General features: G+C 41.1%; 1 protein-coding gene across 3 annotated transcripts in view; it reads left to right on the plus strand.

Moving 5' to 3' along the window:
• The window catches only part of LOC142572491 (ovostatin-like), a 289,668-nt gene that overhangs the window by 41,141 nt on the left and 224,120 nt on the right, over positions 1 to 24,407 (plus strand). For all 3 annotated transcript variants that reach the window (XM_075681648.1, XM_075681647.1, XM_075681649.1), the window contains 11 exons: positions 1,090 to 1,207; positions 2,350 to 2,572; positions 4,896 to 5,141; positions 5,839 to 5,890; positions 6,535 to 6,627; positions 8,695 to 8,874; positions 11,720 to 11,958; positions 12,410 to 12,653; positions 14,166 to 14,341; positions 16,873 to 17,088; positions 23,204 to 23,310. In XM_075681648.1, coding sequence (XP_075537763.1) covers positions 1,090 to 1,207; positions 2,350 to 2,572; positions 4,896 to 5,141; positions 5,839 to 5,890; positions 6,535 to 6,627; positions 8,695 to 8,874; positions 11,720 to 11,958; positions 12,410 to 12,653; positions 14,166 to 14,341; positions 16,873 to 17,088; positions 23,204 to 23,310 — 1,894 coding nt within the window. The remainder of the gene's footprint in view (positions 1 to 1,089; positions 1,208 to 2,349; positions 2,573 to 4,895; positions 5,142 to 5,838; positions 5,891 to 6,534; positions 6,628 to 8,694; positions 8,875 to 11,719; positions 11,959 to 12,409; positions 12,654 to 14,165; positions 14,342 to 16,872; positions 17,089 to 23,203; positions 23,311 to 24,407) is intronic.

A 24,407-nucleotide genomic window follows, 5' to 3' on the forward strand; every position in this document is an offset into this window, starting at 1 on the left:
GATAAAGCAACGCAGATAAAATTAAACCACTAGCTGTCTGCATCAGAAGCTCAGTTATTACTGGAAATTAAATGTGCTAGTGTTGTATACAAACAAATATTTTTTCACCGAACTAGCAGCATCATTCAACTAAAAGTACAACCCAAAGTACAAACAAAAATGATAACATGACCTTGCGACAGAACGCGCTCGTTCATTGGTCTTCCTCGCGCCGCGACATTTCACTCTTTCTCCGAGTGACGTCACCTTGACGTAGCAGCCAGACCGAACCGGTTACAAAGCGAACCGTTAAAGAATATGGCCCATGGCCACTGGCCTATGCCATGAGTCTCAAACTCAAATCTGGTACAGGGTCACATGCATGGCACGTGGCTCCCCACAGGCTGCTCTGCCTAATCACAGGCAAGAAAAGGAAGTGTGCTGATAAAGGCCTAAAATATTGTAAGAAGGGAGAGGTTGACATTTTATAAGGCTTATGAAAGCCACTGACAAGGGCTCAGTAAACTATGAGAGGCCCACAAAGCTTGTGTTTGAGACCCTTGCCCTAGGCCAAACATCATTGCTTGATGAGTCACAGCAAACAATTTTGAATGAAAGCCCCCATCCCCAGTCCCCTTTACTGGTTGCAGCAGTAACTGGCCTTCTTGGCCACTGTGCAGTGATGTCACTAATTATGTGATGTCTGTTGTGAAAACACGCTACTGTGGGTAGCAAGAAACTCCAGAAGTCTGTAAACACAACACATGGAAGCACTGTGGTGGCCACGAACGTACAGTTACGGCTTTGCAAAAATAAAATAAAGTGCCATTTTCAAATAAAACTCCCATGTATGCTTGCATCTCCCAAACAGACAGTCTGCTGAAGCTTGGCTATTTTTGATGCACTCTGGTGGAAGACCATTCCTTAGATTCCACCTTAGAACAGCCGGCTGGAAACAAAATTTTTGCTGAGTATTGCGTAGTGTTCATTTATCGGTGGGCCTGAATGTCAAATAGGCATGAGATATTAATTTTTTTGAGACAGGCTGCTTCAATACAATTTCTTATGGCCAAAATCAGTATTTTGATGATGCTAAAAAAACTTGTTCAGACGGAGGTGATGGTGAGATTGCAGACCTAGCTCCAGCAACTGCAGTTCCAAAGTCAGCAGTGGACATCCGTAGCCACTTTCCCGATACCTGGCTGTGGGAGCTGCACCGCATTGAGAGGCAAGTTTTAATTATCAGGCTGTTCTAAGAAGCAATCACATGTCTCAGTTCAGAGCATTGCTTTATTTTTTGTGTGAATATTAGAAACATTTCTCTTTTGTGTTAGAGTGTCTAAGCTGGATGATGGTGTATGAGAGCAAGTCTTTTTTGCAGTTCACATTGCTAGCTTCTGGCAACGAGAAAGATTTTTTTTTATGATTTTGATAAGGTGCTTTGCTGCATATGCCATTTGTAATGCAAGAGTTTTTCAACTTATTGCGTACTGTTGATGGATGCAAGCCTGCAGTTCCCTCAAGTTGCTACATCTCTCCTTTGTTCACAGGCGACTACACCTGTGGTTCTTTTGGAAAGAATATATCAGTTAGGTGCCATAGACATGGTTGAAGTTGTTTAAAAAAAATGTGTGGCACTTATTTGAGCGCATAAAATATAATCAATAACATTTTCAAGTGTTTATGCTTGTTGTTTATGCTGGTTATAATGCAAGCACAACATGAACATAGAAAGCACCTGAGACAAGCACTAACTTTCAACAACAGATTTCTCTCACAGCCATACTTGGGGTCTGCTCGTGGTTTCCTGTGGGTTTCTGTGGTTTTGTTTGTTGTTCTTACCTCACAATGTACACATGTCCTATGTGTGGTATAACTATGGGTGTGAAAATCAAATCTGTTGTTTGAAGTCAGTGTCGTGTGCTGTCTCGTGTGCCTTCCATGTCCGTGTTGTGTTTGTGCCGCAACAGATTAGTAGGGCATAGGTCTGACTTTAAGGGATAAGAAAAGGGATAAACGTTAAGGGATAAGAAAAGAGCAGATTGGGTGAGGGAACAAACGCGAGTTAATGACATCTTAGTTGAAATAAAGAAAAAGAAATGGGGGGCATGGGCAGGACATGTAATGAGGAGGGAAGATAACCGATGGTCATTAAGGGTTACGGACTGGATTCCAAGGGAAGGGAAGTGTAGCAGGGGGCGGCAGAAAGTTAGGTGGGCGGATGAGATTAAGAAGTTTGCAGGGACGACATGGCCACAATTAGTACATGACCGGGGTTGTTGGAGAAGTATGGGAGAGGCCTTTGCCCTGCAGTGGGCGTAACCAGGCTGATGATGATGATGATGAGGTCTGACTTCTGCCCATCTGCAGTGCTGCGCCACTCAACTTGAGCCGAGAGCTTCCCCACTCTGTAACTGAATGGAAAGCCGGCGCTCTCTGCCTGCATCCGTCTCGAGGTTTGGGCATGGCTGCAGACACCTTGAGTGCAGTGCAGCCCTTCTTCATCCAGCTGTCCCTCCCTGCTGTCGCCATACGTGGAGAGACAATCCCCATTACTGCTTCATTGTTCAACTACCTCAGATCATGCATCCCTGTAAGTCCTGAGCAACACTCCTTAGTTTTGCAAGGGTATATGTTCCGTATTTGCAGCTTGGCACAATGTGTGTGGTGCAATGCACAGTTTTGTCAAAAGTGCTCGCACCACATCGCATGCCACTAGAGCTGACTTGGAGCAACTGAGCTTGAGCTTGTTAGTATGGCTTCATGGTAGAAAACAGCATGAAAAATCTGACACGAAAGAATGGACTGGGCAAATCAGGGTATCTATAATGCATTGTCATTGGAAATTAAGGGCATGGATGATACAGAGAAAAGAAAATGACAAAACACAAACATGTTTTGCATATTCACACTAGATAATTTTTTTTAAAACTTGCACTCATACTCAACAAAATGAAGACTGAAAAAAATTAAGATTTGCTGACTAAGCAAAACTAGACTAAATAAAATGACAAAATTCGTGCACAAATGTTCATCACGTGATGCAAAGAAACAATGGCGTACAAATGTTCCCCCAGCACTGAACATTTTTCATGGCCTCATGGCCTACCTAAAAATGCTTTTTCATTCTCTGTGCAAGCTGCATAATTTGTGTTTAAGTTATGCACCATGAAGAGATGCAAGCCACAAGCTGACATCATCCGATGAATCTTCAGTGTTCTTAAGGTCTGGATAGTTTTAACTCCGGAGGCTATGGAGAACCATTACAGAAACAGCAGCCCCTTCATACATCCTGGTGACAGCACCAGTTGTGCATTTGTAATGGCCTGTGCACATTTTACAAAGGCTGTACTTCCAAATCTGTTGTCAATTGCAAAGAGTATGTTCTATGTGGTATTCAGTCAGTGTACAAGATGGACAGGTACGCACATTAGAAAGCAATGGTTTTTAGCGTGAGCACTAAGGTACTATAGTAGGCAAGGCATCAACATTCAATTTCTAACTGATGTTTCTTTGGAGGAATTGTTAAATTTTTTTTATTGCAAAAGCATTAGATGCCCCATTATGCAAAAATTCAATGGCGTCAATGGCGGTGTGATCGTGTGATGGTACGAAAAATGGCCGACGGTGCAGAGAGTAAAAACACGTCAGAAATGCTCGGATTGACATAAACTTTCTCAGGGAGGTTCGTGTAAATGGAGTAAATTAATACTTTGAAAAAAAAATTTGGTACATTTTGGTCTGGGTGGGAACCGAAACCGGGCCTCCAAAGTGCAAGATGACCATGCCTCCCCGATGCCACAGCGGCTCCACAGTTCTGGCTGACTAAAGGTGTGCCCAGTGCGTGGGTCATTGCACACGTCATGTTGCAGCCATCTGGCTGACTGAAGGTGTGGCCTAGTGCATGCGTCACTGGGCACATGACGGCACAGCCAACGGGGAGGAGGTGCTGCCACATCATGAGAGTATAAAATGAGCCACCAACATCAACAGACGCTACTTGATAAACGAGAAAGCAGAGTGTAAATTCTACCAATTCTACCACAGAAAGGAAAATCAAAAACATTTCACCAAAGGGGTACTATAATCCTTTTGCATTCCCACACGTAAAAAAAAAAATTATGGGGTTTTACGTGCCAAAACCACTTTATGATTATGAGGCACACCGTAGTGGAGGACTCCGGAAATTTCGACCACCTGAGGTTCTTTAATGTGCACCTAAATCTAAGTACACAGGTGTTTTCGCATTTCGCCCCCATCGAAATGCGGCCACTGTGGCCGGGATTGGATCCCGCGACCTCGTTCTCAGCAGCCCAACACCATAGCCACTGAGCAACCACGGCAGGTATTACCACACGTAAGCAATCTTGAGTGTGTCTGCCAAATTTTTTTATCTTGGTTCTTTACTATATAAAAGTCTATCATTTCAACACTGAACAAAAAAGTTAAGCCTTTCCTAATTCTTCATTCTATTCTTGTAGAGCTCCAAGGCTGTAGTGATGGGCAATGACTTGAATTGAATGATCAAGTGCTAGTATTTGATTCAGACAGAACAGAAGGCACATTCAACCAACGGAGTTACTATATCATTTTCTGTCCGAAAATTTGTTTTAAAATTATCAATTTTTCATTCCTGAAGATTGCTATGCTTTAAGGAATTGAATTGCAGTGTTGTTAATACAATACTTGGCTGTAAGATTTATAGCCAGTACCTCGCACACAAACTTAAGTTAGAAACAGGGTTCAAGCAGTAAGCATTAGCTTCACATTAACACATTTTTTCAATTATTTTTGGAAACAATGTCCCAACCAGGTTATTTTAAGCTTGTCTGTCTCGCTTGTGAACAAACTATATCCAATTTCTTGCTTGCATTTCTTGTAACGTGTCTTGCTTAAAAACATCTTTTTCCTTACAGGTAAAGTTTGGCGTGGTTGCGGATACCAACTGCTTGAAAGTAATTGGCAACCCGCAGAAGCGCTTTTGCTTATGCAGCGAAGAGACCGTTCCATTGAGACTTTATGCAAGGTCCGACTGTTTAGGTCAAGTCAATATCACTGCTCATGCACTGGGCCTCTCCAAGGACGACTCCATTTGTGAGCCTGGAAGCGTCACAGAAACTAGAACAGCTCGAGATGCACTGCGTAAGAGCCTTCGTGTTTTGGTAAGATATGAGATATCTCCTTTTAAGTAGCTCCTTTTTCATGTTGGCTGTGCAGCATCTTTGGCATGGCTTGCTAATTATAGAAAGTGTCGATTCAGGTGGTAGGTTATTCAAAGCCTGCTTTTGTTGCCCTGAAGCAAGACAGGAACTCCTCTGATAACTAGCTTTGCCAGCGTAGCTTAGGACAAAATAACAAACATGAGCGCCGCTGCCTGACAACTTAGTTTATTGAAGGGACTCAGAAGATGGTGCTTTTAGACAGGCACTGGCAGATCCACATCCTTGGGGCCCAGGAGGTCCCCCCTGAGGAATGCTGGCACTTTTGCACTCAAATATTTGAGCATTCACTGAGTAACCCCCCCCCCCCCCCCCCCCCTGGTTTCCTGTTTCTTACAATGAGCCTCCATCGCCTTCTGGTTGATATCCTGAATCCGTGCCTGTAGACGGGACATTCCATTTCGCTTTCCCATTTTTCTGCACTGTGTGTGTATTGTATGTTTGCATTTGTGCATACACGCTGATAGACAGTAAGGAACAGCTTGTTTATCAGATGGCTGTTGCCTATCATCATAAATTTTAAAATAAGTTTGGTAGTCGCAAATGTTGTGCATGTCCGCCAATGTAAAATGATTCATAGATGACTGCAGTTTTTTTCATTGACTTTACTCACACTACATAAATACTTTTCTCATTTCAGGCAGAAGGAACAGCAAGAGAAAAGTCAGTCTCTGAATATGTGTGCCTAAAAGGCAAGTTACTTGCTGGCCTCGATGCTTGTTATTTGCACCCAGCACTGTGCTAAGTGGTATCTTTTATGTTAAACCCTTATGCTTAAGTTATATTTTTAACCACAATGTAAATCCATATGTTAAAAATCTGCCCAAGCAATCAGTGAATTGCATTTAAATGCCTCAGATAAATTTATATTTTTGTATCACAGAGCTGCCACAGTTTTTTCCATCTAAATAAATAAAAACTGAAGAACATTAAAAACAGCCATCTGCGATGTATGCAAATCAAAGCAGCTCATAACATCAAAGACAGCAAGGCAGCATAAGGAAGTTCCCGCACTCTTCAGAAGTCTTTGGGGTCTAACTACCCAAAGTCTGTTTCACTCTTTTCAAGTGCTTCACTATATCTGGGCTTAGTACTTCTATACTTTTCACTATATCTGACACATGTTCCTGGATGCTGCACTGGCTCCACTCTGTGCATTGTGCTTGTGTCTCCTTTATGCTGACCACACCATCGCACGAAAATTAATTTTCGTGCGATGGTGTGGTGCAGTCCATCATTGCCAGCAATGCATGGCTGGTTTCTATGTTTTTTTAGATAGGCCGTCATTGTATAATATATATATATGCATTTAAAACTTACAATTAACATTTTCCAGCTGCTACAAACAGTACAAAAAATCATAGTTTCATCCTGAAGCTTCCTGGCAATGCCATTCATGGCTCTTCTAAGGGTGTGTTTACAGTGTCAGGTAAGAACCGACCTATTTGAGACTTTAAGCATGCCTTTTACAGTATTACTTCTGCAGTTGCAGAAGGTTTGGTTCTGTATAGACATGTGATACAGACTTATATAATGTTCCTCAAGCATCCATGGGGATCGTCACACGTTCTTCTCAAGCATTATGTGACTCTAGTCACCTTGTGCGCAGAGTGGTCAATCTTATCTTCTTTTTACCCTGTAGTGCCCAATGCATTTTACTTATTGTGCCAAGTTTTCAGCTCAGAACATTTTTAAGCTACAATTGTGGTTGTAAGTGAAGAGTTGAGAAGGTGCCAAAGGCGTTCTGCCTATATTTAGGCTGCTTCTTCCAAGTTAAGTTACTTCTTAAGTTGTGTTTTATGCACACTGATCTTAAGTTAGGAATGTGGCAAAGCACTTATGGCATGATAAGTATTACGGGAATATGGGAAGATGTGGGAGAAACCTTTTAAAAAAAAATGTTAGTCCTAATACTTTGCCAGCAAAATTCTCCTATGCCTTGCTTCCTCTACATATAAAAAAATTTGAACCAAAATTTTGACAAGGCAGTGAAATACATAGTTAGTAAGGTTGCAGTAGTTTGAGAAACCATGGTTATGCTTGAGTGTCCTTCTTTTGACATTGTGATCACTGCAGCCAATGTAGTTTATATGAAGAGGTAGAAAAAGCTACCTACTAGATTCAGTTTTCTTAAATTTTGCTTTCTAACATCAAAAAGGCACTTTTTCTTCGTATAGTCTAAACATTGCTGCAAGACATTCAAGTGTGTTTGTCTCACTTTTTCATTTTTATTTTGCAATATTGGTTAGATATCAGATATCTAGCACAATTTATTGTGCAGCCAAAACTGCTTCATCATGGTGAAAGTTTTTACCAGCAGTCTGAGCTTTCCTATGCATCCAAAGCTTGCATTGTCTTTGCTTGTATTATCTTTGTACGTGTATCTGTGAGAAAAATACAAATTTCCAGCAGGTGGGGCCTGAAATAGAAGCATTCTGTATTATTAAATATGTTGATAAGTGATTTTGATATAGAAATACTTTACCTGTCAATTAACAAAATAAGAAAGCTAAAGTGGTTTTAAGGGTAAGGCAAGAAAGCCTTTTGCAAAAATACGATATATGCGACATCTTCAAAAGCATGGTTTGAATGTGAAATTCATCAATTGTTAATAAAGCATGATGGAGCGTACTCATGCATTTGCCAGTAGGTCCATTGCATACCCCTATGAGCCATAACTGGATGAGGTAAAAATTATAGGTGGAAGTTGGCATACAGCACTTCAGGAAAAAAAAAGAAGCTTAAAATTGAGAAATATGTACAGCTGACTGCAGAAGCTTTCGGAGCATGCAAGTCACAAAAAAAGGTCAGTTTCATTCTCACTTCACAACTCAATTTGAAATTTTGCTGAGCGTTCTGGGGGTCCTACGGGGAAGCATCCACAGCATCTTTTGATTTGAAGTTAGCTTTATCGGCAGTGATGAACTTTCATTTTCTTGGACCCAGCGCTCCAACAACTTCTACGATATGGGATACATTGGTCTTGTTGTTCACTGCATGGCACAAGTTCATGACGAGGCAGTTGCGCGTCATGCACGCATTCTCTTTAATATTGGCTGATTTGACGTGTCAACAAGGTTGGGAGGTTAGGGCATATTATCTGGCCATGTGGGCATCTCACCAATGCAATACTCAATTTCATGTTTAGCATTCAGTGCTGTTGAAGCTGTGCAAATATAGTACAGTCATAAATGTGTATTACTCTGTGCATCTCATTGTTAAGTGGTTGAAACCTGCAATGCCCTCTATGTGATAACTGCTTTGTTTACTAAAGCTATAACATATCCAGTTCGTGCTACTTTTAATCAGGCAATGTTTTTATATTTTTTATCCTAATGTGTCTCAGACCCTTTAATGTAGGTCATCTGAAAAGTCACTTAGCTTCTGCAGCATTGCCTACAAAACCTGAAACTTGTTGTGAATCCGACATAAGGTGGCCAACAATTAAACAGAAACCATATGTTTATGTCGCCCCTTTTCTTTTTCTTTTTTGCAGGTGACATTCTAAGCCCTGTCCTGGCGTCTGGTCTAGAGTCCATCGTTAAGCTACCCACCGCCTGTGGAGAGCAGAACCTGGCCATCTTGGCCACGAATGTTGTGGTGCTTGACTACTTGATCTCGTCAGGACACTTCAGCCACCCCTTAGAGGCCAAGCTCCGGAGGAACATTGTCACAGGTGGGGCAGAAAGGTGATGGAGGGACCTGGGAGAGGATGAAAAATTGTGGGGCATGCTAATGCCTGAATGCAAACAAAATTTCAGCATTTCATTTCATTTATTTTTTCCCTTAAGGGCCCGAAGGCATTACATAAGGGGGGAGCAAAATGAAGGTCAAAGAGAAAGAATAACTTGACAAAAGAGAACAATAACAAAAAAAAAGAGTATGTAACAGTTAAATGTTCTTGTCACGCGTATACAATGCAAAGTAAAATTCATGGGATTGAAACACGAGAGAAAAAAAAATATAGATATATATATGAAACACTCAATTATTACACGAGAAAAATACAGTGAAAAAGGCGTCACACGGAAAACAAGTAAAAATAAAAATAATCAGCAGTTCAGAGTGCTGAATTGAATATGACAGGAACCTTTTGCCCTCGTGAAAAATGGTCGTTTAGTTTATCCCGGAATGATTTGCGGTTAGTGCATGATGCGATGGTATTTGGCAGGCCATTCCATAGTGCCATCGCGTCCGGAAAAAATGATGACTTTAGAGCTAAGGTGCGACAGTTGATGCATGCGATGCTATGGTCATGGCTTAGGCGGCTAGACATCCTGTGCGGGGGTTGCAGCTTTTCGTTTCTCGTGCGTGGGTGATAGTAGAAATGCATTTCATTTTGCATTCATGTGAGGAAAGAGGCCAGAAGGCAACATGGTGACACCAACACTATTTCCTTTTATTGTCGTATTCCTCTTTCTACCCTAATCTACTAATGGAGCATTACGTTTCCCTCTTCCCCCATGGAGAGTGCGAGTTCATAAGGCAAATAATATCTCCATAGTCTGCTATCATGTACAATGTCAGTCTGTCGGCCAAGGTGTGACATGGTGCGGTTAACTCTTTCGTTACCGCTAGAAATGTGCTAACTTTCAGTGCTTTTATGTTTTAACATTTTATTTCAAGATCTAGCAGTTGCAGTGTATGCTGTGATACATAAAATTATAGCCTTATCACTGCTGTTCTGAAGGGATGTAAAGCAGTAATAATTGCTCAGATAGTTTTTGCCCGTTCTTGTGTGAAACTCCAAAGAAACACCTCAAGGAACACCAGTGAAAATAATAATTTGCTTTTTTTTTTTTACTATAAGTGCTGAGGATAAAGAAAACCTGAAATATACAAAATAGGCCCCCAGCTCCTAGTATCCAACTTTTGTAAGCGAGATCGATAAAAAAAAATATGTTGGCACCAATACTGGCCATAGTGATGCCCATGCTATGCAGGAAAGCAGCAGTTTCACTAATGTGAAAATGGGTAAATTTCTATTGTACAGGGAGCATTCTTTTTTACTCATTGCAGCAGACACCTGCTTCGTTTCTTACTGCATTCTTTAGGCTCGCGAAGCAATGGTTGTCTGGTCAGGGAGCAGGAAGAAGCCTCCTCATACTTTATTATTGTGTTCAATCAGCTGCGCAGGGCTGTACGGTAGTATGAAGTGTCACACATTATTGTACAGTAATGCATTAATGCAATTTCAGAGGCAGTGTTTAAAATGTAAGAGATTAGGCTGCTAGTCAAGCCTCAATCGAAGGTTGGTCTAAAATTGACTGCTTGCTCTTATGTGAGTGAAAACCCCACAGAATGGGAAGGATTGCTCGTAATCATTTGTATGTATGCTTTCGAAACACAGATAGTTAAAAACAACCCACGGTGAGAAAAATTAAGTTGCACTTGATAGCAGAGTGCAATTATCCAAAGAACACACACTAATGAGCGTTTACCATTGTTTGAGAAATCATTAAAACTACATAGATGTTGTGTAGGAAAATTAGACAACCAGAAAGAAGTTTCTTTGGCATCACTGCTGCTTTCATTTAAATATTATGTTGCTGAGTCAACCAATGCTTACATTTTGCGTCGTTTTATTGAAGAACTGCTAAGAGCACTAGAGGCTAACTTCTACAATAGCTTCACTTGAAGTTTTATTTTTCCAGACTCCCCAATCTGGCAAAAATTGTCAAATCTGACAAATAGTTAAAGTTCAGTCGTCATTTCAGACAGTGCAGTGACCTTGCTAATAGCGTAATGTCAACGGAAATGTTTGATAGCGCATATAAAAACTGTCCATCACATTTATAGATCTTTATAGGCGTGGTAACAACTGAGTTGACCTCGTAGTTGATGGCAGAAGCTTTCTGGAGAATGCAATGCGGACCCTCCTTAATGGCGCTTAACTTTCGTCTGTTAGGATGCCATGGTGCCTCGTACAGGGCTAGGTCACCAACTTCGAGCTTTGCTGGCATAAATTTCTTGTCATAGATAACTTTGTTTTTGTTTTTTCATCAAATTGTGAACAGCATTTTCTCTCTCTTGATGAAGGCTTTCTATTGGGTTGGAAATGAGGTGTGGGTGAGATGGGATGTCATACATTATAATAATGCCAGCGGGTATCCGGTTGCATCATGCGGTGTTCTGGGGTATTCTACCACCACAAGCATTCTTTTTTGCAACAAAACAGCTGTATTTGTTGTGCTTGGGGCCAGTCTGTCAGGTTTCAGTCCATGTCTCAAAACCCCTCAGCCCTATTCGCATCTCATTCAGCACCCTTGCCTTCTTTATCAAAAAGTCAAGATGTGCAGTACAGTTTTCACTCCATGAGAGGTTCAGGAAGCTGTTATGATCAAGCAATGAGGTGGAAAAATGTCAAGTGATAATGATGCATGTGCTGTTCACATTGTGCAACAACAAGCTGCAGCAGCCGTTGGCATTGGTGGCACATGTTAACATGCATCACATCTGTGTACATTGCTGCAATGTGTTCAGCTGCTTGCTTTTATTTATTTTTTATTTTTTTCTCCCAGGCTACGAGCAGCAGCTCAACTACAGGCACCCAAGCCATGGCTACAGCGCTTTCGGCAGTGCAGATCCAGAGCCAAGCTTGTGGCTGACTGCATTTGTTGTCCGAACCTTTGGAAAAGCTCGCCAGTATGTTCCCCTCGATGAAACCGAGCTGAGTTTGAGTACACAATGGTTGCTTAGTCACCAATACGACACTGGCTGCTTCCCATCAGTTGGCCGTGTGTTGAATTCTCAACTCAAGGTTCGTATTGTACAAACAATATACGAAACCTATTTTATCATTATTTATTTATTTATTCATTCATTCATTCATTCATTCATTCATTCATTCATTCATTCATTCATTCATTCATTCATTCATTCATGCATGCATTCTTGCAGAGTTAACAAATCTAGCGCACATATCAGTGCCTTTAGTATAGGCGATGATAAGGTAGCACATATGTCTACTTAGCCATTGCTTGCAGCATTTTGTGCAAGCATAGTCAACACTGCTAAATGTCAATGCTAAATGCTAATTGAACAAGCAAAAATGTCATTTTGTTTGCACATTCTGAAGTTGAAATTCTTCATTAACTATAGGAAAAAAAATAGTAGTTAGTCTGAATCAGCTACAAGGTAAAACGCTTCATACAGTGCACAGTTGGTAGCAATCCTCCCTAAAATCGCAATAATGTGACTCTCTGTTGCAGGGTGGCATTCAGGGAACATCACTCTCACCACTGACAGCCTATGTGTTGATCTCGCTGCTTGAAACCAATACAACACTATCAATGCCTGTACAAGATGCGGCTGCTCACTGCCTTGTCGAAGAAACTGCCCAAGAGCAGGACAGCTACTCATTGGCACTTCATGCATATGCCTTGGCCCTTTTAGGTCATCGCAACGCACAGCAAACTTTTCACTTACTCTGGAGCAAAGGTGAATTGGAAGCAGGTGAGTGCATTAATACCCGACTATTGGGAGATCCTCACATTCCTTGGAGAACCTATAGGCTGTGCATAAGTACACCGGAATTCATGCAAGTTTTGAAAGTGCTAATTCTGCTGAAAGTTCTATGTATGGGGTACGGAATATAATTTTCTTTTTTTGTCCGGTTCTTACTTGAAGTACTGTACATGCAGGATCCTGTAGTGCTGTACTGCAAAATCCTTCAACATGATAGGGTTAATTTATTGACAGCATTTCTGCAGTGTCGGTGGAGTCTCTAGTACTGTTTCGTCTTGTGCATTAGACAGCAGCATCATGTCAGAGGCGTACACAGAAATTATATGAGGCACATGGACTCTTTCAGTGTGATAAGCACCGGGACTAGAAATGCTAACATTGTTCTGTAAAAAGGAGCAGCATAGGCAGAGTATGGTGCCTTCATGTGTTCTTTTATGGCAACCTTTATAAATGTACACATTTCACTGCAAAGTGCACAAAACTGGCTTGGGAGTTTCATGTAACTGTTTGGAATAGAACTGAAGCATAGCATGAATCACTAGATATGTTAAAGGTGTAAACCTTAAATCCACAGTGCAGTCACTGCAACAGCTGCTACATCTCTCGTCGGACCATTTCCATCCTTATGTATATTGTAGTAAATCTATTGATGACATTATAGTGTCCTTGTGATGACCTTGTGATTAATCTGCGTGAACCTTGTGACACTAGTTCACCTGTGTGCGAACCTTGTCACACCAATTTTCTTTACTGAGCACTTTGCAATATTGACAGTGATCGCCAAATGTCATGTTCCTAGCGAGGGGTACAACCTCTAACAGCTAATGCAGTTATGGTACACTTGTTGCCACCCATAGGAAGATGGTGGTGTATATTAGAAAGTAAGCATAGATAGCACACATGATTGTTGAGATTAAGGCTAAAGAGTGGAGTTAGGCAGGTCATGTAATGTTTAGAACAGGGAACTGGTGGCATACTGGAATAACAGAGTGGGTGGCAATGGAACGGAAACAGAGTTGGGGGTAGTTTAGTATTTGATGATGTAATGATGCTGGGAAATTTGTAGGCATAAGATGGATTCGGCTGACGCAGGGCACGGGTGATTGAAGATTGCTGGATGAAGCCCTTGTCCTCCACCAGACTTAAAACAGGCTGAGGGTAATGATGATGAAGAAGATGATTATAATTTGGTTGTGTTCCTGTTTTACATCTTAAATTGGACCCTTAAGTTGTGACCCACTACGGTATTCCAGTAGCTATGCTGCTGAGCTCAAGGATGCAGGTTCAGTCCTAGCCCCGGTGGCTGCGTTTGGTGTGGGTGACATGTAAAAACACTTATGTATTGGGTATTGGGTGCAGATTAAATAGCGCGGGTTGTCAAAATTAATTTGGAGCCCCCGACTACAGTGTGCCTAGTGATCATATTGTAGTTTTGGCACACAAAAACCGTAAATTCTTTTTCATTTCATTTAATTGTGTCCACTGTTCTTTCCTTTGAAGATGGTACACTGCACTGGAGTCGCAACGTATCTTCAGCCGTGGCAGTAGAAACGAGCGGCTATGCCATCCTTTCCTGCCTGACGCTGCACAAGGAAGCAGGTGTTCCTTTAGCCCTGCCTGCAGTGCAGTGGCTACTCAAGCTGAGAAACAACAAGGGGGGATTTATTTCCACGCAGGTAATTTTCTTTAATGGCAAATACCTTTCTAATGTGACATTTTTTTCACCATTGTTAATTAAAGAGAATTTAACTTGCCCTGTAAACCTTGAGCTTCGTAAAGCATGACCCTTCTCCTCCCCAAAAGCATATGGTTTCCTTCAGCGAAGCAGCTTTTTTAACATTTGGTTCAGTTTTTATTATTTGCCCTGAAACACACAAATATCACCTTTTCATGTGATGTCACAGCAGTAAGCTCTCCAATGCCACAAAGCTGCACCATGCTTGAACTGCTTCAGCACAAAACAGAAAACAGTGGTAGGAGGGGGAATGTGTTGTTCAAGTTCAATGTGCGACCCTGTACCATAATTTCTGCTGGCAGGATAGCATCAGTGCACACATGCACAGCTCTTGGGGCCATGAACCATGGTTTTCGTCGTCGTCGTCATCATCATCATCATCATTATCGGCCTGGTTACGCCCACTGCAGGGCAAAGGACTCTCCCATACTTCTCCAACAACCCCGGTCATGTACTAATTGTGGCCATGCCATGCCTGCAAACTTCTTAATCTCATCCGCCCACCTAACTTTCTGCCGCCCCCTGCTACGCTTCCCTTCCCTTGGGATCCAGTCCGTAACCCTTAATGACCATCGGTTATCTTCCCTCCTCATTACATGTCCTGCCCATGCCCATTTCTTTTTCTTGATTTCAACTAAAACGTCATTAACTCGCGTTTGTTCCCTCGCCCAATCTGCTCTTTTCTTATCCCTTAACGTTACACCCATCATTCTTCTTTCCATAGCTCGTTGCGTCGTCCTCAATTTAAGTAGAACCCCTTTCGTAAGCCTCCAGGTTTCTGCCCCGTAGGTGAGCACTGGTAAGACACAGCTATTATACATTTTTCTCTTGAGGGATAATGGCAACCTGCTGTTCATGATCTGAGAATGCCTGCCAAACGCACCCCAGCCCATTCTTATTCTTCTGATTATTTCCGTCTCATGGTTCGGATCCACCGTCACTACCTGCCCTAAGTAGATGTATTCCCTTACCACTTCCAGTGCCTCGCTACCTATTCTAAATTGCTGTTCTCTTCCAAGACTCTTAAACATTACTTTAGTTTTCTGCGGATTAATTTTTAGACCCACTCTTCTGCTTTGCCTCTCCAGGTCAGTGAGCATGCATTGCAATTGGTCCCCTGAGTTACTAAGCAAGGCAATATCATCAGCGAATCACAAGTTACTGAGGTATTCTCCATTAAATTTTATCCCCAATTCTTCCCGATCCAGGTCTCTGAATACCTCCTGTAACCACGCTGTGAATAGCATTGGAGAGATCGTATCTCCCTGCCTGACGCCGTTCTTTATTGGGATTTTGTTGCTTTCTTTATGGAGGACTATGGTGGCTGTGGAACCGCTATAGATATCTTTCAGTATTTTTACATACGGCTCGTCTACACCCTGATTTCGTAATGCCTCCATGACAGCTGAGGTTTCGACAGAATCAAACGCTTTCTCGTAATCAATGAAAGCTATATATAAGGGTTGGTTATATTCCACACATTTCTCTATCACCTGATTGATAGTGTGAATATGGTCTATTGTTGAGTAGCTTTTACGGAATGCTGCCTGGTCCTTTGCTTGACAGAAGTCTAAAGTGTTCGATTCTATTTGCGATTACCTTAATAAATAGTTTCATTAAATAGAATCATGGTAGCGGATTGCGAATTATGGTATGCCAAAGTGTTCTAACAACTTAACTTACGAAACGGATTTGTTTTTGCAGCTTTACTCTCAGTTGATAATTATCTGATGTTTCTTCATAAAGATTTGAGCACTGGTGTGCACTTCCTTGCTCAATATTTTTACAATCTGGTACAGTTGGTTATATGACTTATGGGTAATGGTGATGAAATGGCGATGTGGACGGATAAAAGTTGAGTAGCGGCTTTCCCTGGCTAAACTCGCCAAACTGAACAGGCTTGTAAAGCAGTTGTCTTCTTGAATTTCATGCTATTCACTAGTAGAGGGTTCAAACGGGCTGCAACTTTTCTTTTCATCCTTTTAACTATATTGTGAAACCACTTTGCTAGACACTCTGCTTTTCAATAACGAGCTTTCTCTCTCTCTTTCAGCCTTTTTGCCGAGATCTGTTTGCTCATTGGCAAATAGGCAACAATGATTAAAGTTAAAGGAAATGCGAGGTTAGGCTGACTTTGAAAAGTACATTGACAAAACACTTTCAATTATGTTCGCAAAGTTGTAAGGCTCAGGAAAAAAGGGGCACATGATGTGGCAAAGATGTTGAAAACTCATCAAAACAGATTGTGTGGGTGTGTAACTGAGAGAAGGATTTTAAACAAATAAGATGCAGATAGTTTAGTAAGTTTATCCTTGCCATACTCTTTCCTTTGGTTCAGTTTTATCATTGCGACACTACCTGTGAGCTTGTTTGTTTGTGTGCATTTATATCCCTTTTCAATATGTCTGTGCCCTTGCATAAAGTCATGACTACTGTCTGTAACAAAGCTGCTTCTCTCTCTCTCTCTTGTAGGACACTGTTATAGCAATGCAAGCTTTGGCGAAATATGCCAAGATGGTCATACTACCAGATGCCCGTTTGACACTGACAGTATCATCTCAACACATGGAGCCCAGGAGCCTTCATGTAGAGCCAGCTAATGCGATGCTGCTTCAGGAGATGCCCATTCCTGTACTACCCACAACTCTTGAACTCAATATCACTGGAAAGGGCTGTGCCTTTGCGCAGGTCAGTAGACTTCCTCGCTTGTGTAGTTCATGCAGACCTGAAACTACTATTTCCTTATGCTCAGTGCACTAAACAATAATTTAATTGACCCAGTCTCTCATAAAATACCATTTTTACCAAATAGAATGTGCCTATTTTTATACATGTATCTCCAGGTGTGAAACAAAACTTTGCATCAATACCGACACCTGCATACTTGAGCACAATGTATGCTCTGGAAAGGTTTTTATGCGTAGATCTTCATACTGTTGTCAGGCAGCACCATTGTTTGTATAGGGTGCTAATTATGACCGGCACAAATATTAGCCATCAGGATTTCACAGATATCGGGATAGTCATGAATATGAGCTACTGGTGTTCTGCTGAGGCTCTGTAAAATTGATATTCTAGATGAACACATCTGCTGAGTTATAATTTCCAAACATTAAAATGATTGACTCTTAATGTGCAAAGAGGTTGGTTGGTTGAAAAACTGCTTGACTTTATATGATACAGATTTAAATGCAAATGGGCAAGAAACAAACTGGAACAAAAAGAAATCAAACACCATTTATCGCCATTTATTACTGGCTAGCAGATTGCTACTGAAGGACCCGTTGCAGTGTCCGTCAGAAAGTAAGTTTTGTTGTTGAAGAAAAATGCTTCATGGTCCATGGACCACTGCTTTTGCAGCAGAGTCACTCTATCATCTCCAGGAGGCTAACGTATGGCAGCACAAGGCCACATAAATCAGCATTTATCCCTGTGTGTCTCTTTCTTTGTGTATGTGTTTTAGTTTGTGCTGCTATGACCTCATGATGCAACAACTCAAAGCCTGGCTAGGTTTAAACAAATGATTTATTAAAACAAGTTCTATGTAAGTCCACAATGCGGAAGGATTTCTGCAGGCTCCTGGAATGCATGAGATTGACTTCACACTGAAAAAGGAAGCTTTTAATACTGATACTGTAAGACATTGCCATTGTTGAAGGGGGAATAAGAATTACTTATTTGTAAGTACTACTTTGTTATAACTTGTCTGCCCTCATCACCAGCATTGCACACCAGGTGGTGATGGTGGGGGAGGGGGGGATGAATTAACGAACCCTATGCAACAGCTTACCATGCACTGCTGAAGGTCTGCAAAGGCTATGAAAAAGCTGCATGTTTTACTGTGTGGTTGACAGCTCATGAAAGTTTTGAATTGCCAGATCAGAGAAACTTTAAGGAGTGATATGCACTACCAAATCTTGCCCTTGGCACAAAATAATCAGTAAGTTTTCGTTCTGGTCTAAAGCAGATTATATATGCGTGCTTCTAGGAAATCTTTACTTTCTTAAAATGATTTTGAACACATATGCCTCTATGTAAAATTGAAGGGAAATCATGATTACTTCATCATACCCATTAGTAGTTTGTCTTAACTTGTTCTGTTAAAGTGAGGTGTAAGTGTAGGTATGAAAGATCCTTCAAGTACCAGATCATTTATTAGCAGTCTGTTATGGATGACTGGCATGTAGGTATATTTTTCCGAAACAAGTGGACAGGGGCTCATAAATTTGATGTTTTAGTAGACCAGCTTACACAATATTACAAAGTCAGCTTCTCACAAGAGCAATTATTTTTCACGTAGAGATACTATTTCTCATTGACTACGGTAAGAAATTTATTGTAATTTTAGGTAAATTATATATAACCAGAATGCTGCTCCAGCATGCATGCTACAAATGGGGGTCATTGTAATTTAGTATAATTACTGAAAAAGCAGGTAAAAGTGTTGGTACTCATTTCATTAGTAGAAATCTAAATGCAGTTGTCACACAGCCAAAGTAAACAACATTTTACGTTTCGTGAGAAGGTGAGAAATGAAAAGTGGGAAAAAAGTTTTCTTCCCTGACTCGTGAAGTGTGACCACTGCACTTACGTCAAAACACTGGCCAAAATAGCACATGCATATTGGATGTTAAAGTGGGATAAAATTAATTAACTGCACCTTTTAAAGCGTATTGTAAACTAAATTACGAAGTGCAATCACAGACGTACTCAGAGGCTTCAAATAGGATACATGCATGTGGTACGTGACTACTCATTTCATGCAGCATGCCAGTGTTGTCACAGTTCACTGCCAGTAATCTTCTGACATTTTATGTGCCTTTTTTATGAACAACAATTAAGATGACATTCTTCAAAGTATCATAAAGGGTACATACTGCGAATAATATGAATCGAATATGAATAGTATGTATAAAATATTGAATTAAATTTCGAATAGTCAAATGCAGATGCATATATATTTACAACAGGAATATTTATTTTGATAGAATTAGGTACCACACCTGCACTGACTAGTGCAATAAAGGCGGCTAACTATCGGGGACACCAAATCAGTTTTAAACACAAAATCACTAATTGTCAATAAAAAAACTGAGCAGATAGCCTATCAACGTCTTTAAAGCCTGGTTACAAACAAGCTTTCCAGGAATTAATGACTGTCGTATGACAAGCTGTGCAAAAACACTAAATAAATGGTTGCCAAAAAAAAAACGGGAATTGTGGAAAAAAAAAAGCTGCTGAAGGACTTGTGTGCCATAAACACATGTAAAAGGGACATGTTTGCACACCGCAAAAGACGAGGACAGAAGAAAGGACACAAGAGCGCCTGTGTTGTGTTCTTTCTTCTGTCCTCGTCTTTTGTGCTGTCCTCGTCTTTTGTGCTGATATTGAATCACCAACTCGCCCACTTTCACTTTATCATGTAAAAGGGCCCATTGAAATGAAAACATTAGTGGTTGTAGTGTAAAAGATAAAACTGCCATTTGACTGTATTGCCAAAAGCACCAAAATGACAGACTACGAGGAAAAATTGCATGTTGTCATGTAGGCTTCTGCCATGAAATCAAAAACAAAGCTTGCATTACTCATTTTGTTTGTGTATTGCTTTTGTTGTTGGCTCACTTCTCATAATTTGTGGTAGTTTGTATAGTAGGCAGACAACCATAACAAGACTTTAGCAGTTGGTCGTTTGCAAAATATTTTATTAGTTTCGATTATTCGGAAATACCGAATAGTTCCGTTTTGAATGCAAATATAAATTGTTAGTGTTTAATATTCTATTTGTATTTGAAACTTTAAACATACATTCTCCCCTAGAACATACTTTTTCGTGTTTATCTTTAAAGGGGCCCCGAACCACCCTTCGGGCTTGATGAAACAACATAGTCCGCGGGTAACATACGCTGCTGTGAACATCTCTGCCAAGGTTTGCTGTCGTGTGCAGTGCATGGAGCTCACAAACGAGTTCCGAAATCACCTTTCTCTCACACTCTGTTTTCAACAGAAGGCCCTGTCCTCACTCTCTTGTAGACACACTGTTTCGTCATTTCCTTGGACAGGTACTATTGGCTGATAGCTGACATCAAGCTGTGGTCGGCTACATGGCGTAGATACTGCGGCCGCCGCAGGGTACCGGCATCAGCCCACTAGCTAAGCGTACTGCGACTCACTGAGGACAGCCGCATTTGGGTTATGCTTAGCGTGTCGCAGGCACCAAAGGCGGAAGTCGTGGCGTCTACGTTAACATCCAAAATGAAATTTGAGCTACGTGCTGCAGTGACATTTAGGAGGTGGAGCGTTGTGGGTATGCCCCACTGCGCCATAGCCTTCGCAGTGCAAGGCATTGAAGAAGGAACGGGAGCACAGCGGAGGCCGTGTTTGATTGCCAATCACTTCTCTTCTGCTAAACGCATTGAAGTACTTTTTGCGGCAAAGTATTTCTGAAATAACCTATTTTCACTTCAAATGCCTTTCTCCACTTCGCTAAAGAGTGGTTCAGGGCCCCTTTAGTTTCTCATGGAGCATCTTGTACCACGTGGTAAAATAGTAGACCCTTATAGAAAGAGACTGGAGTTTTACTTAGCATCTGACATGACAGTTTCGTAGTCGCAGCGATATCCTTTAACTGAGCTCTGTGTTGCGTGCAACCTTTTAGCAGACTGAGGTCTCCATGCACTTACCTGTGAAGTCCTGTGATGTCTTCAGGGCACTCACTCTTCCTAAGTCAGCATATATTGGTACCAGTCACTCATTTTTTACTATTGTTTACTGTATTGCTTTGGGCACCTACTGCACATGACTACACTCGTGACTCTGTTAGTGTAATTTAGGACCATTTTCATGATAACTGATTATAAGCTTCTGCAGAGCCATGTTTTAGACATCCAACGCATGAAATATGTAAGCATTCCACTTCTGGTGCCCTCTTTTCTTTGTTCCTTCTGGTAGTGCGAGACCCACAACTTCCTCCTCTTCAACATCTTGAAAGCTTGCCAAAGTACACTGGAAAGCGGCTTTAAATGCCAGTTCATCTTGCTCACATCACATACTTATAGTAAGCTGTAAGGATACTACTCATATGTGTCTGCAGTTCTTGTCCACTGTTCTTGAGCAGACCTGCCACAGTGGCTCAGAGACTATGGTATTCTGCTGGTGAGCATAAGGTCATAGATTCGCTTCCCCGTTATGAAAAATCAATTTTCATTGGGTGTTGCAAAGGGGCACATAAGTCCCTCGGGTAGCGCTGGCTCAGCAGCCTGGAGCCTGATCAGATTGATCCGCAGGGAGGGTGCAAGCAGGGACGAGACGACATAACAAGCAACAAAATGTTTCATTACATTGCTACGTAAAGAGTGGTCAGCTCAACAAGCAGCTCATAACTAAGGGCGAAGGGGAAGACTCCAGCTCTTTGGTGAGGAGTGCTTCATATAGCTTCGTGCGAATACTCTCGCCGAGGAGAGGGAGGAAATGGATGCTGTCGGTGCTTGGTTATTTGTGCAAGTGCGTTGCTATCATTCTGGCACCATCGGCCATCGGCACGAGTCAGAGAGAAGGGGAGAAGGCTTTGTTTCAGGCACAAATATGTATTTACAGACGTTGATGCTTGTGTGCACACCGAGTTCCTGTATCAAGCATGGAATTACACGATTTTTGACATTTTGAACTGTCCGAATTGTCGTCATTCGAGCAACAGCTTTAAAAACTTGGCATCATTGTTTTGCCCATGTGATATTAACATTATGTACAGAGATGAGCTATAACAGGAAGTGGAATGCAAAAACGTTTGTGTACTTAGATTTAGATTGACCTTACTAAAATCCACACAGTTGAAATTAAAACGAAGCCGCCCCCCTATGGTGTGTTTCATAGTCCACTATGCAGCTTCAGGCACATTCACTGTTACCACTGCTGGGAAAAAGGGAAAAATAAAATTTTGCCACACTACAGAAACATTGTGCAAAAGGTTAAGGCTGTTTACAAAATAAATGGAATAAGGATAAACAAAAGCACAACACATCAACCTTATCATTGTAGTATACCTCAGCTAATATAATTAAAATAATTTTGAGCGGCTGTGACGTGATGCTACTGCCTTTAGTTTCTTGCCTGAGCACTTGTGTATTTATATTTACTACTCATACCCTGTGCAGTAATTCTATAGGAGGGCATGTCTTCCTCTATTGTTACCAAAACAGTTGAAACTGGTATTAAACAAAGCAGGTGTAGTTGAAAAGAAGAGAGGAATAAAAATAAGCTTAGTCGTCAATGAGACAAAGATTAGATTGTAAAGCATTGTGTAAATCCTCCTTGAAGATAAGAAAAAGTCAGTATCTTGCAGATCCTTTGCAAAAATTAGGTGATATGCCATTGCCCATTTGAATATTCATCAAACTGGTGAACTCAATGGGCACTGTGTAAGTCAACATTGCAGTATAATGGTGCTCTCACTTTGCTCCCACTGACATGCATAAAATCCAGGTTAAACTCTACCGTCAGGCTACTTTTTTTTTCATTGCTTGCAAATGGTGCCAAATAAAACACAAAATGCACTTGCAAGCTGGTACTTATGTTCTTTGTGATCTAGAAATAAACTTTCAGGTGTGTGTTTGACCTGTGGACTTGTTCTTTCAGTCCTGAAAGTTATCTGGTGTCATTTGCCATCCTGCAGAAGTGTAGACAGGTGCCGCTTGTTCTCATCACTATACATCCAGCCTGTTCTCAAACGGACAGCAGAAGTAATAAAACATGTAGCCATGGCTGTCTTGATGTGTCACTTCACTGTTGCATTTTAAAACCCTTGCAGGCCACTGCAAAGTTCAACATTCCTGCACCGGCTAATACGGACAACTTCGATCTCTTGGTGGAACCATCTCACACAGCCTGCAAGCCAAAGCTAAAGCTCTGTGCAAGGTAGTGCACCTTTATTACATCCAGTCAATATACTAGTGCTCATATCCATGTCACAGATAACTTGTTAGGGTTTGTCGACAGACACTCTCAGCTTCAGCAGAACAGATGATTTTGGAGACTGTGGTTTCGGTAATGCAACTGTTTTCTTAATGATGCACACGATGGTCAAGATTTCGACTTCAGTGGTTAAAGGGATGCTAAGGAGGAATAGTAAGCTGCATTGTATTGGTAAATTATCCTTCTAGGACATTGAGGATATCAGTCTTAGCATGCTTGAAGACTTGCTAAGCCAGAAAATATGCAAGAAATAAAGGAACTGGGCAATGCCACCTCGAAGTTCCCACACAGTCTCCCAGTGACACTGAGACATTTATAGGGTCTGCTCAGGTGTAGTTAATGGTTTATTGATGCACAAGGATTAGATTGAATTATATACAACCCAAATACTCAAGCTAGTTTCGCTTTGTGCAAATACAGTACAAACATACAAAAACACTTAGAAATTTATGACATCATATTGATGTACTGGCACCATGATTTGGGTGAAAAAGACAAAGGGACAAAGAGTCCTAATTTCCTGCAGTAGTAACCAGCCTTTTCCTGCCTGATAAATCGAGCCAGGGTATTGAAGAAATAGTTAACTAAACAAAATTGATTTAGCATTGCTCTTTAATGTCCATGTAGTATGTCTGGATGACTGTTTTCATGCTAGCCCATTGTTCTTAACTATGTGCATTGAATGCCATAGTTTGAAAAATCTTCAGATGTGTGTGAATATCAACTTCTTCAAATACAAATATATATACTAAGTAGTGAGTATTGAATCAAATATTGAATAGTGAAACACAGACGTATGTACGTATATACATCAATATTTATTTTGGTTTGGTTAGGAAGCATGCCTGTACTGACTATGTAGTGGAAAAAGAGACAGGTGTCTATCAGGGACAAAGCATCAGTTTTAAGTTCAAGGACAATAACTGTGATTCAGAAAGCTACTATAATACTGATATATAAATCGCTAATCCATCCTGTTGTTGGCTACACATCTGTCATTTGGAACCCTTATAAGCAGTGTGCGATTAACAGGCTAGAAG

Source organism: Dermacentor variabilis, chromosome 2 (assembly GCF_050947875.1).
Source record: "Dermacentor variabilis isolate Ectoservices chromosome 2, ASM5094787v1, whole genome shotgun sequence".
Lineage (NCBI taxonomy): Eukaryota > Metazoa > Arthropoda > Arachnida > Ixodida > Ixodidae > Dermacentor > Dermacentor variabilis.